The sequence below is a fragment of the Mastigoproctus giganteus genome, chromosome 8 (genome assembly GCF_048544385.1).
Source record: "Mastigoproctus giganteus isolate SK-2022 chromosome 8, ASM4854438v1, whole genome shotgun sequence".
Taxonomy (NCBI): domain Eukaryota; kingdom Metazoa; phylum Arthropoda; class Arachnida; order Uropygi; family Thelyphonidae; genus Mastigoproctus; species Mastigoproctus giganteus.
In genome coordinates, this window is record NC_143582.1 from 41,450,996 (window position 1) to 41,463,157 (window position 12,162).

General features: G+C 37.9%; 1 protein-coding gene across 4 annotated transcripts in view; it reads right to left on the minus strand.

The window, feature by feature from the left end:
* Window positions 1-12,162, minus strand: part of LOC150081484 (calcium/calmodulin-dependent protein kinase type II delta chain-like) — a 645,695-nt gene that overhangs the window by 11,588 nt on the left and 621,945 nt on the right. For 3 of the 4 annotated variants that reach the window (XM_090379918.1, XM_090379916.1, XM_090379915.1), the window contains exon 19: window positions 8,821-8,935. In XM_090379918.1, the coding sequence (XP_090236044.1) occupies window positions 8,821-8,935 (115 nt within the window). The remainder of the gene's footprint in view (window positions 1-8,820; window positions 8,936-12,162) is intronic. The other variant, XM_090379917.1, reaches the window with a different exon arrangement.

Genomic DNA, 12,162 nt, shown 5'->3' on the forward strand with positions numbered 1-12,162 from the left:
CTTGTATTTATAACCGAGGCCACGGTTATAAATTTAAAGGGGCCATGGGGATACAGGAAATTATAAATACATCGAGGCCACATTATGTCAAGGATCTGGGTATATTCTTACCATGTGTAAGCCATATCCAAAAATTTCATTACTTCATACAGCATGTCCCACCCCACTTTTTCTTACTATTGAATAACCATGAATTTTCAAACTAATAGAGCAAGCTTATCTGCGAAAAGATCTAAACCTCCCAAGGACTTCCTAATTCATTTCACAAATATACATGGTCTCAATTCTAATCTCAACGATGTCCATTTCCACTTGCAGTCTTCCAAATCCCATGTACTTTTTCTGACAGAATCTGTTATCGGTTGATTCAACTACTGCTCGTCTCAGATGTCCAAATTATTCGCTGTATGATTCCTTTCGCCTCAAAGGTGGTACTTGTGCATATGTCCATTCTGATATTCGCTGTCAGAGACTTGGCAATTTGGAATCTGCTCTCTGTGATCTTTTCTGGCTTAAAATCTCTGTACCTCATTGTGTCAAATTCATCTGTTGTCTCTACCATTCTTCCAACTCCACTAATCACTTGGAGCTCTTTCTCTTCCTCTCTTTGCAACTTGACTTTCTCCAGTCCAACTTTCATAACAGTGAAGTAATTATCCTTGGTGATTTTAATGTTCACAACTCCAGTTGGTCGAGATGCTGAGGCTTTTGCAATTACTAATGACCTTGCACATATTGAGCATTTACCGACAAGAACACCGGACAATCCTAACCATGCAGCCAATATGCTTAATCTTTTTCTCACAAATAACCATTCTAAGTACACGGTTGAAGTGCGTGGTTCTTTAGACACCTCAGATCACAACTTGTTGATTGTCTCTTCTCCGATGGAGCCTTTATCTCATGGCTATTCCCAACCTCATATTGTCTGGCATTACAAGAATGCAAAATGGCATGACCTGCGAGATTTCTTTTCTTCTTTTCCTTGGTCGGATTACTGTTTCAAAACTTCTGATGTCAATGTTTGCTCAGATCGTGTCAGTGAAATTATTCTTGTAGGAATGGAATCCTTTATTCCACACTCAACTTCAAAATCTCCTCCTTTATCTAAACCTTGGTTTTCCAATAAATGTGTTAAGGCTGTTCAAGAGAAGAACACTGCATATCGTAACTGGCTTGTTTCCAACTCTTCAGTTTCATTTTCTGCATACACCAAAGCTCAGAACAGTTATTAATCAGTCCAAACTAGATTTTGAACAGGCTAAAAGTAGATAACTTGATTCTTGCCCCAATGGTAGCCGAGCATTCTGGTCTCTTGCCAAAGCTATTGGCCACAACTTTTGCCCATCTCTTCTCCCACGGCTGTCAAAACCAGTTGGTTCTGTTGTCACTTCAGCCAAGGATAAAGCTGACCTGCTAGCATCCCATTTTTCTTCCAACTCCTGTGTTAATGATCTTGGTAAAACACCTCCCACCATTCCCAACATGCTCCATTCAATTCCTCATGTTGTCTTCCGTCAAAAGGATGTCAGAAGGATTTTGACGAATTTGATGCTAAGAAAGCTCCAGGTCTTGATTGTATTTCTCCACTTGTTCTCTAAACCTGTGCTGCTGAACTTACTCCTGTTATTTGCCGCCTTTTCTACTTTATTATTCCAACGGTGTTTTTCCTTCTGCTTGGAAATTCGCTCATATCCAGCCAGTTACTAAAAAGTGTGACATATCCCTCCCATCCAATTACCATCCCATTGCAATTACTTCTACTCTTTCTAAAATAATGGAGAAATCAATTAACTGCCAACTCTTAAACTACCTAGAAACCTACCATCTGATCAACGATCGCCAGTATGGATTCCATCAGTGTCGATCCACTGGTGATATTCTGGCTTACATTACCTATTTATGGACAAATTCAATGGAAAAGTTTTGTGAAACACAAGCAGTTGCTCTTGACATCTCAAAGGCTTTCGATTGTGTTTGGCATAAAGGTCTCCTAAACAAGCTTCCATCTTATGGTTTGCCAACTGTGTTTTGTAACTGGTTATCCAGTTTTCTCTCTGATTGCTCACTGAGGGTGATGGTAAACATTCTCAACTAATGCTGGTGTCCCCCAAGGTTCAGTTATTTCCCCCACTCTTTTTCTCTTGTATATTAATGACCTTCTTATATTGACTTGAAATCCTATGAATAGTTTTGCCGATGATAGCACATTGCATTCCACTTTCCGTTTTGAGAAACCTTGCCCCGCTCAATCAGCTTCAAATTCTTGAATATCCGCTACCAATTCCTTAAATGCCAATCTCCAGGTAATTCTCCAGTGGGGCAAAGGCAACTTAGTTGATTTCAATCCTTCTAAAACTCAGTCTTGTCTTATATCATGCAAAAAGGATTCTTCTGCTCCTATGCTTATCTTTGGTGACACTCCAATTTCTAGGCAAAATGATATATCTCTTTTGGGGATTACCCTGACTTCTAATCTCTCTTGGCACAAGCACATTATAAATATTGCTTCCTCTCCATCTAAAAAACTTGGTTTTCTCTCTCGCTCTCGTGTTACTTTTTTTCCAAACAGCTGTTCACTCTGTACAAATCGCAAATCCGCCCTACCATGGAATATTGTTCCCACATCTGGGGCATTACCCCAAAACCTCTCTCAGGATTCTAGATTCCATTCAAAGAGGGCAGTTAGGTTAATTAATGACTCCTCTCTAACAGAGTTTCTCCACTCGCTGTCTCATAGACGTACTGTTTCTGCTGCATTCCTTTTCTACAGATACTTCCATGGGCACTGTTCTTCTGAATTGGCTTCTATAATTCCCTCTCTCTCTTTCAAACAGTCTGAACATGTGCTGCCACCAACCGACATCCATTTACTGTACAAATTTTCATCTTCCTCATTTATTCATTCAACTGCCGTTTTCTTGAACAACCTACCTTCGTATGTATTTCCTGAAAATTACAGTCTACAGAAGTTCAAGTCTAATGTCAGCAAATATTGTCATTCATCTTCTCAACCTCTATCCCAAGCACGGTACTAAGTACTATAGGTTCTAATACCTCTCGTGTTTGGGGTTTTCATAAAAAAAAAATAATAATAAATAAATAACCATACTCTTTTCATGAGCTGACTTTATGAGCAGTACATATATCTGTGAGAAAATGTTTCCAGGATGAAAACACTTGCAGATACATGTACCTGATGACTATATATCTTGACAAGCAGTGCCAAGTTGTTTTTTTTTTGTTTTTTTTTGCCGATGCTCTAAGCTTGCTTTTTTGCTTCATGTGCCTTTACTAATGCTAATGTTCCACACTGACTTCCGAAAATATCACATTTTGGTAATATTTTATTTTTCTATATTATTTCCTTTGATGTGTTCCTAAATACTTATTTTAGGAACTTATTTTAAAAATAATAGTTTTAAAGAAATTTTGAATTTGATTATTACATGTAAAAAGCTTATAAACAACGATCTACAAAAATAATGCATAAGTTAGTAATAAGGAACTTGCTTTTTGTTCAGTACACATACTTTCATCATTTTGTCTGTTTTGGGCCCTAGCTAAAAACATTTGGATGCCCCTGCTCTAACATGACACCATAAACACTAAATAATCTGGTTATGGATTGCTGACTATTGATCTCAATCATGGAAAACTTGCTGCCACTCATCATATTGTCATTTTGGGTCTAATGGGTTACTCATTTGGGTCTTTCAGTTTCAACTTTTTCTTCACTGATGAAGACCTAATAAGATCCAAAATGGCTGTATGAGGAGTGGTAGTGGGTTTTTCCATGATTGAGTCAACAGTCAAAAATTCACTAACTTGATTATTTGATAATCCTGATTTTACTTGATTAACTACATTAACTTGATTATTTGATAATCCTGATTTTACATTAATTAATCTCAATATCTTGGTTTTGTCCAATGTATATTTAGTTGGACTTAAAGTTTTAAATGATGGTAAATTGTGTGTTTTCCTGATGGTCTATACAGGGAAACGTGAATGCTAATACCTTCTTCAAAAGGAGTGTTTCCATTTACAATGGGTTTCCTCAGCCTACAATTATTTTTTGGTAGGAATTTTTTTGCCATAAAGTCCGGTTCAAAGTGCCTTGGTTACTTTGTACGGAGTGTCAAAATGGACACTCCGTACTCCATCCATCCATGTCCTCCTAGGTCTTCCTCTTCTCCTTCTTCCAGGAGGTATTCATTCCAGGATAGCCTTTGGAAATCTGGTTTCTTGCATCTGTTTTACATTCAACTCTGGCAATAAGCTAGATAATCTTTTAATAACTGGGAGTAAAGTGGAGGAGAAATTGTTGAAGATAAACACAAGAAAGGCACCTGTGGTGGATGGGATCTATCCAGTTATATTAAAGGAAGCAGCAAAGGAAGTAAGCAAACCCTTAGCCATAATTATTGAGAGCTTCCTTGGCCTCAGGGGAGGTACCCATAGACTGGAGATGTGCAAATGTGACCCCAATTCACAAAGGAGGATCAAGGCTGACACAAGCAATTATAGACCTGTGAGTTTAACTTCTGTTCCAGAAAAATTAATGGAGGCACTGGTTAAAGAAGCACTGCAGGATCATCTAGACAAAACTTCAGTTATAGCTCGGACAAGCATGGTTTTGTTAAGGGAAAGTCTTGCTTGACCAATTTGATTGAATACTATGATGCAGTCACAAAAGAACTGGATGAAGGGAATAATTTTGATATTATATACTTGGATCTTAGAAAGGCTTTTGATACTGTTGCACATGGAAGACTGCTGCACAAATTGGAGCAGTGTGGCATTGGAGGCAAATTGCTGCTATGGATAAAGGGGTGGTTGATGGAGAGAAGACAGAGAGTGGTAATCAATGGACACTGCTCATCATGGACTAATGTTATTAGTGGAGTCCCTCAGGGTTCAGTGTTGGGTTCATTATTGTTTTCTGTATTTATAAATAATATTGATGATGGTATATCAAGCTTAATGTTCAAGTTTGCAGACGATACAAAGGTTGGCAGGGTTGTTAAGGACACTACTGACACTATGCTGCAGTACTACACTGACAGTGGTAGAGAATGAAAAGGACCTGGGGGTAATTGTGCTGGCAGATATGAAGTTCTCTGAGCAGTGCAGATGAGCTGCAAGAGTAGCTCGTAGTGTCTTGTCAATGATATACAGGAATTTTTCTAGCAGGGATAAGGAGGTGATTATTCCCTTCTATAAGGCAATGGTCAGGCCACACCTTGAGTACTGTATACAGGTCTGTAGGCCTCATTTCAAGAAGGATGTAGAGCTGCTGGAACGAGTACAGAGAAGGGCAACAAGATTAGTGACTGGAACAAAGGGTTGCTCTTACGAAGAAAGGCTTAAGTTCTGCAAATTACAGTGTCTGGAGACAAGGCACCGGCGAGGTGATCTGATAGAGGAGTATATAAAGCCTTGAATGGTTTGAGCATGCTCAATGCCATTGGGATTCTTCCTCTTGCTCAGTTTTGTAGCAATTTATGCCCGAGAGGGCATAAATTCAGATTGAGGAAACACAGATGTAGGATAGATGTGCAGAAATTTTCCTTTATCCAGCGGGTAGTTGGTTGGTCGAACAGACTTCCATCCCTTGTTGTGGAAATTGATAGCGTAAATAAATTTAAGGCTCAGCTGGACAGGTATTTCGAACGAATGGAGGGGTGAAGTGGAAGTGTTTTTTTTTTGTTGTTTTTTTTTTTTTTTGGCTGATGCTGCATAAGCTTACTTTCTTGCATCATATGCCTCTACTAATGCTAAATGCTTTTCTTTGATGGTGTGAATAATATTTTTTTTCACTTCCATTTTCCCTCTTATGTCTTCATTCAATTTTTTGTCTCTTCTAGAAGTTCTTGCTGAGCATCTTCAAAAATCCATTTCTGTGGAGTGCAATTTGTTTTCCTCTTGCCTATTCAACGTCCAGGTTTCTGCTCCATACAGTCATTTGAAATATAAGTTTCTTTGTTTTATTTAGGATACATGCTGATACCTACCATGACATATTTTCCAACTTTCTCTTTTTGCTTGTGAGAATTCTGTGAAGATAAAAGATCCTGCTTGTATTGGGATGACAATGCTCAATGTTACACGGCATTGCAGTCAAACTATTTTGTTTGAGAGAAATAAATGTGAAAAGCTTGTCTTAGCCAATACAGAGCTAAAATCTTATGCAAGTCACAAATGCAATGATTCTATTCAGGCTCAGATTAAGGATGAAATAGGCCCCTGGCCATATTCCTTGATAAAAATTTCTTGATAAAAATGTAAACTAAGAGGTCAAAAATGTTTTGTTTTTTGACTTGAAAAATAAAGTAATAATAAAAACAATTTTAATAGAAACTTAACTTTTTTATTGTACAATAAAAAGGTATAAGAATAAAATTTAAACACTTAAGTTAAATTTAAGAATGATTTTATATTACATGCTTTCTTGGTTTACTAGCAATTACGCTGAAAATGAGGACCCTGGCCACGGCTGGTTTGGCCATAGTGTTAATGCAATCCTGCTTCTACTGTCCTATTTTTTTCCCTTATGTATTTTTTTTAAATGGTTCTTGTGTTTTATATTCATTTGGTCTATGTGCATTATTTCTTGTATTTTCTTATATCTCTGAATACAGTATTCTATTTTTCTACAACAGTGTCCTATTTTTATTGGTTTGTTGTCATTTTTAGATTTAAAAATAAATAGATGAGTGAGGATATATCCCCCATTCTGGTACAAGAGACTCCACAACAATGAATAAGGCTTAATGGGTATTAGCAAAATTTAGTGAGTATATGATGAGAGCCTTGTCAATCAATTTGGCCCTGAAGAGATTGCGCAAAGGCTCATAGGGTAGTATTTTTCTCAGCGTGGTCTGTGCTTGTTAACAGGAGAGACTGCTTCTACAGGGATGGGATACACTTAAATAGAAAGGGTGCAAGAATATTGAGGCAATGTTAGGTGGGTAGGAAAACTGCTACCTTGGGTGGGGTGATACACAGACTAATAGGTCAACAATAGCTGCAGACAGAGGTGGAATGGATGTCAGATGAACTAATGAGACTTGTGGCAGAGAAGAAAAATGTGTGGGATGCATATAAATTATAAAGCAAAACAGAAGTCTATGGTAGATATTGGTAGATATAAGCTAGTCTGTAATCAAGTCACAAAGGAGGTTAGGAAAGCAAAAGCTCATTACAAGACATCTTCGACAACGGATGCAAAGAAAAACAGCAAAGACTTCTTTACTTATGTATACTCTAGAAGAAAGGGGCTGAATCAGATTGGTCCGCTTGATATTTATGGTTCAACTCTTGATGATTCTGCTCAGGCAGCTGATAAACTGATTGAGTATTTTGCCTCTGCTTTCATACATGAGGAATTCTCTAGGGAAGCGGAAGCCAGAAGTTTATGAAACTCTAACAGGGAGCTAAATGATTTTGTAATAACTGAGAAGAAAGTGGAAGTGAAATTGTTGAAGTTAAACACAAGAAAGGTACCTAGGGTGGATGGGATCTGTCCAATTAAATTAAAGGCAGCAGCAAATGAAGTAAGCAAACCCTTAGCCATAATTATGAAAGCTTCCTTGGACTCAGGGGAGATCCCCATGGACTGGAGATGTGCGAATGTGTCCCCAATTCACAAAGGGAGATCAAAGGGTGACATGAGTAATTACAGACCTGTCAGTTTAACTTCTGGTCAAGGGAAAATAATGGAGTCACTAGTTAAAGAAGTAATGCAGGATCATTTAGACAATACTGCAGTTATAATTCAGACACAGCATGGGTTTGTTAAGGAGAAATTTTTTCTGACCAATTTGACTGGATACTATGGTCACAAAGGAACTGGATGCAAAAAATAATTTTGATATCATATATTTTGATATCAACTGAAGTTTAACATTCAAAAATGCAAAGTACCCACATATGGGTAGCAGTAACCCCAGAGTAACGTACCAACTCTGTGCTGCTGCTGCTACTACACAGGATAGCGGAAAATGAAAAAGATCTGGGGATAATTGTGCAGTCAGACAATGAAGTTCTCTGATCAGTGCAGACAGGTTTCCAGGATAGCTCATGTGGTTTTGTCAATGATATAAGGAATTTTGATAAGATAAGGAAGTGATTATCCCTTTGTATAAGGCCACAACTTTAGTACTGCATACAGGTTTGGAAGCCTCATTTTAGAAAGGATGTAGAGCTGCTGGAACGAGTACAGAGAAGGGTAATGAGATTGGTGAAGGGAACAAAGGGGCGCTCTTACCAAGAGAGGCTTCATTCCAAACTTAAATTTGGCAGAGATTAATTAATTAGTTTCACGTTTGTTTATTCTAGCTGATAACTACATATGATATCAGCTGGAATCACAGATGGTAACATCCTGTTTTTTTTTTTTTTTTTTTGGCAATGTAGGATATAATGGTGACACTTTCCTGAACTGATTCACAGTGCAAATACATTCACACAATATTCACAGTGGAATAACATAAAACAATATTGCCAATCCTCTTCTGAGACCTCCTCAGTTTATAAAACGTGAACAACAGTATAAATGAACAAAAAAAAAAAAAAAAAAAAAAGCACATAAAAGAAACAACACACTCACTAGGTACAAATAACAACAGTCACTAATTCCAAATGGCTCGCGAAAAATGGATAATTTTATATTTTGGAATGGCCTATCAGGTTATGCAATACTATTGATGAGTTAAATTTGATGTTAAGTATTGCCTTTCTCAAACTACACTGCAAAATGTAGTTTAAAAAGTTTTAATTTTTATACTTCAATCATAACAACAAAAAAAAACTTACTTGTCCATGTATTGTGTTAATCGAACATAAGCAATACAAGCTGCATCATCACCAAGAACATGAACTGTAGGATTAAGTATCATTGTGTTCAAAGATTTATTGTTTTTCCCTAAAACTGAAGAGAAACTTATATTAGTATTTATTAAAACAAGTATTAATTAATTAAACTTTCCATGATTAATATTTATTAACATTACACAACTTTTATAATCTTATATGCTCTGTAACTTATTTAAACTCTTTATTAACCAAAATTATTCATATAGTTACCATTAGAGCAAGCATAATATCTCAACAGATGTGACCACAGCGTTTGATTCTGTTTGCAAAGAAGTGCTAATTTTTCTCTTAGAATATTTTTATTTAATTAAGGGTTATATACGAATTTTTGAAAACACTGCATAAATTTTTAATGATTCCAGCAAACTCAAGAGTATTCAATGGGGCTGTTAATTGTTCATCTTTTTTTTTTTTTTCCATTAATTTTTATTCCTTTCTTTGATTTGGATAATTGTTTTTTTTATCGTAAATTGACAACATTCTCCCAAGTGGCTTCAGGCCAATCTGGAAATTTTTTGGGACCCTGGGCAAAAATGTTTCGTAGACTCCATTGTTATAAAAAGCAATATATCCCAATTAATTAATATTTTTATTTTCAATATGTTATATATAAACTGATGAGCCAAAACATTATGATCACCTACCTAATATGATGTTGGTCCTCCACGTACAGCCAAAACAGCTCGTACCCAGTGAGGCATGGATGCTACAAGATTTCTAAATGTGTCTTGTGGTATCTGGTACCAACACGTAACCAGCAGATGCTTTAACTCCTGTAAGGTCCATGGTTGAGATGCCACAGGTTGGAGTTGCTGTTCCAACACAAACTACAGATGCTCGATGGGATGATGGGATTGATGTCTGGGGAATTTGGAGGCCAGGGCAATTCCTGGAAGTCTTCCTCATGTTCCGCAAACCAATCTTGAACAATCTGGGTGGTGTGGCATGGCGCATTTTCCAGCTGAAAGACAGCACCACCACCAGAGGGGGAGACCATTGCCATGAAAGAGTGTACCTGGTAAGCAATCATGTTTAGGTGGGTGGTAGACATCAGAGGGACTAGCACATGGATGACTGGACCCAGAGTATCCCAGCAGAACATCGCCCAAAGCATGACAACGCTGCCATTGGCATGTTTTTCTCCCACGGTGCATCTAGGTGCTATCACTCCCCCAGGTAATCGACGCAGATGTGCCCGACTGACCACATGATGCAACAGGAAATGTGATTCATCGGACTAGACTACCTTCTTCCAATCACTCAAGATCCAGTTTTGATGCTTGCATGCCCATTGTAGGCGCTGTCACCGATGACCGTGGTGAGCATGGGCACTTTGAGCAGCCTGCGGCTATGCAGCCCCATTTTCAGTAGGGTTCGATGTACTGTGTTGTGACACATTACTCCCGTCACCAGCATTCCAATTACCTGTGAGTTGCACCACAGTCGCCCTTCTGTTGCCACATACCATCCGGGAGAGGCTTCGCTCACCTCGAGCATCGATGAGCCATGGTTGTCCAACACCTCGCCAGCAGTTTGTGGGTTCCCCCCCTCCTCGGACCACTTTCGGTAGGTACTACCGAAAGTGGTCCGAGGAGGGGTACTAACCATGACTGGCCAGGAGCACCCAACCAGCCATGCCATTTCAGATATGCTCTGACACGGTCGTCTGGTCATTACAATTTGGCCTTTGTCAAACTTGCTTAGGTCCGCTCCCTTTCCCATCTGAAGAACAAGGGTAACACTGATTAACGGAACTCAGTATCAGATGTTTTTTATACAGTGTCCTGACCCACGGTGCAGTTCACCTGTAGTTGCTTTGATTTGCATAACGACTCACTGGTTGTTATGCAATCTTAAAATTATTTAAGTGATTAAGAATTCTTAAGTACATGTACAGATAAACACTACCAATTCTAATTTTTTTTTTTTTTTTAATCACAAAATTTTTAATGATATCTGAAAAATTGGGATTTCCTGTTTTATATGAAATTATAAAATAATAATTATAATAAACAATTTCTTTTGATTACTCAATTTCTATAGCACTGGAAATGTTGCAAACTGTTCCTGGCTGTTTGTTGAACAAATAATTTTTAATCAGTTTTAACTTTGAGAAACTTCATTCAGCTGAATGAAGTTTCTCAAAGTCAAAATTGTTAATTTTATTCATACTATATAGGATGTTTCAATTATCATTTAAAAGGCATTTTGTTTATTTTTAGAATTTAGCCTATTTGTCATCTAGACTTTTTGCCATATTTGAGCTGAAATATTTGAATTTTATGGTAAAATTGGACCAAGGCCAAGTTGTTAAACATTGTTGGTTTACTCTAAACCCATCATTGGTGTATTCCTTAAACAGATTTATTTTAACACAGCACAAACTGCCCTGATACAACCAGCTGCATTTTATACCTCAGGCATAAATGTTGTAAAAAGTCCAGTGGTATGCCCCTAGACTTTTTACAACATTTATATTGACAAGTCACGGCTACCTAAAGGCGACACTAACCTCCTTAGGGCTGACTGATAACCCAAACTGCACCTGTGGTGAGCATGAAGACTGGGCACACGTTCTATATGAATGTATAATATATGATATCCCAAGAACAGAGCTAATAGCACAGATTGGCCCCCTTCCCAGGGGAGAAGAACATCTGTTCATCATAGAAGAGGAAAATTATAAAGCCTTTACACCTTTCACAGTATTCGAAATACGCAGAACAATCCAAAGAATGGCAATTCAGTCCCCCAGCAATTAAACAATAATCAATAGTTAAAATTGCCCAAGTTTCCCACCACACCCAGACGATGACTTAAAAACTGTCAAGACAGCAGTATTCTGTGCCCTGACAGAAACCTGACATGACAAAACTCCCCAGGACTACCCTGCCATGTGTAGGAACTTGGGGTCCCACACCAAATAAGTAACCATGTAGGGGAGGGATATGTACAGGCAGCCAGGGAAGCAGATTAGCTGAAAAAATCAGTAAGTTGGTAGCAAGGGGAGGCAATGTAGAATAAATGAATGAGATTGAAAGACAGGATGAATAGGTTGGGCACTGTATGAACTAGAAATTATGGTAAAAGGGAATAAATGGCAGTTTTGGTAAAAGAAAGAGTGACCTAGCATGAGAGAGAGAGAGAGAGAGAGAGAGAGAGAGAGAGAGAGAGAGAGAGAGAAATGGGAATGAGTGGAAGAGCAAATGTAATTGGCCGAAAGAATACAAAGTTAAAAATAACTTACATTACTTTATATATACTAACAAACATTTACTAACC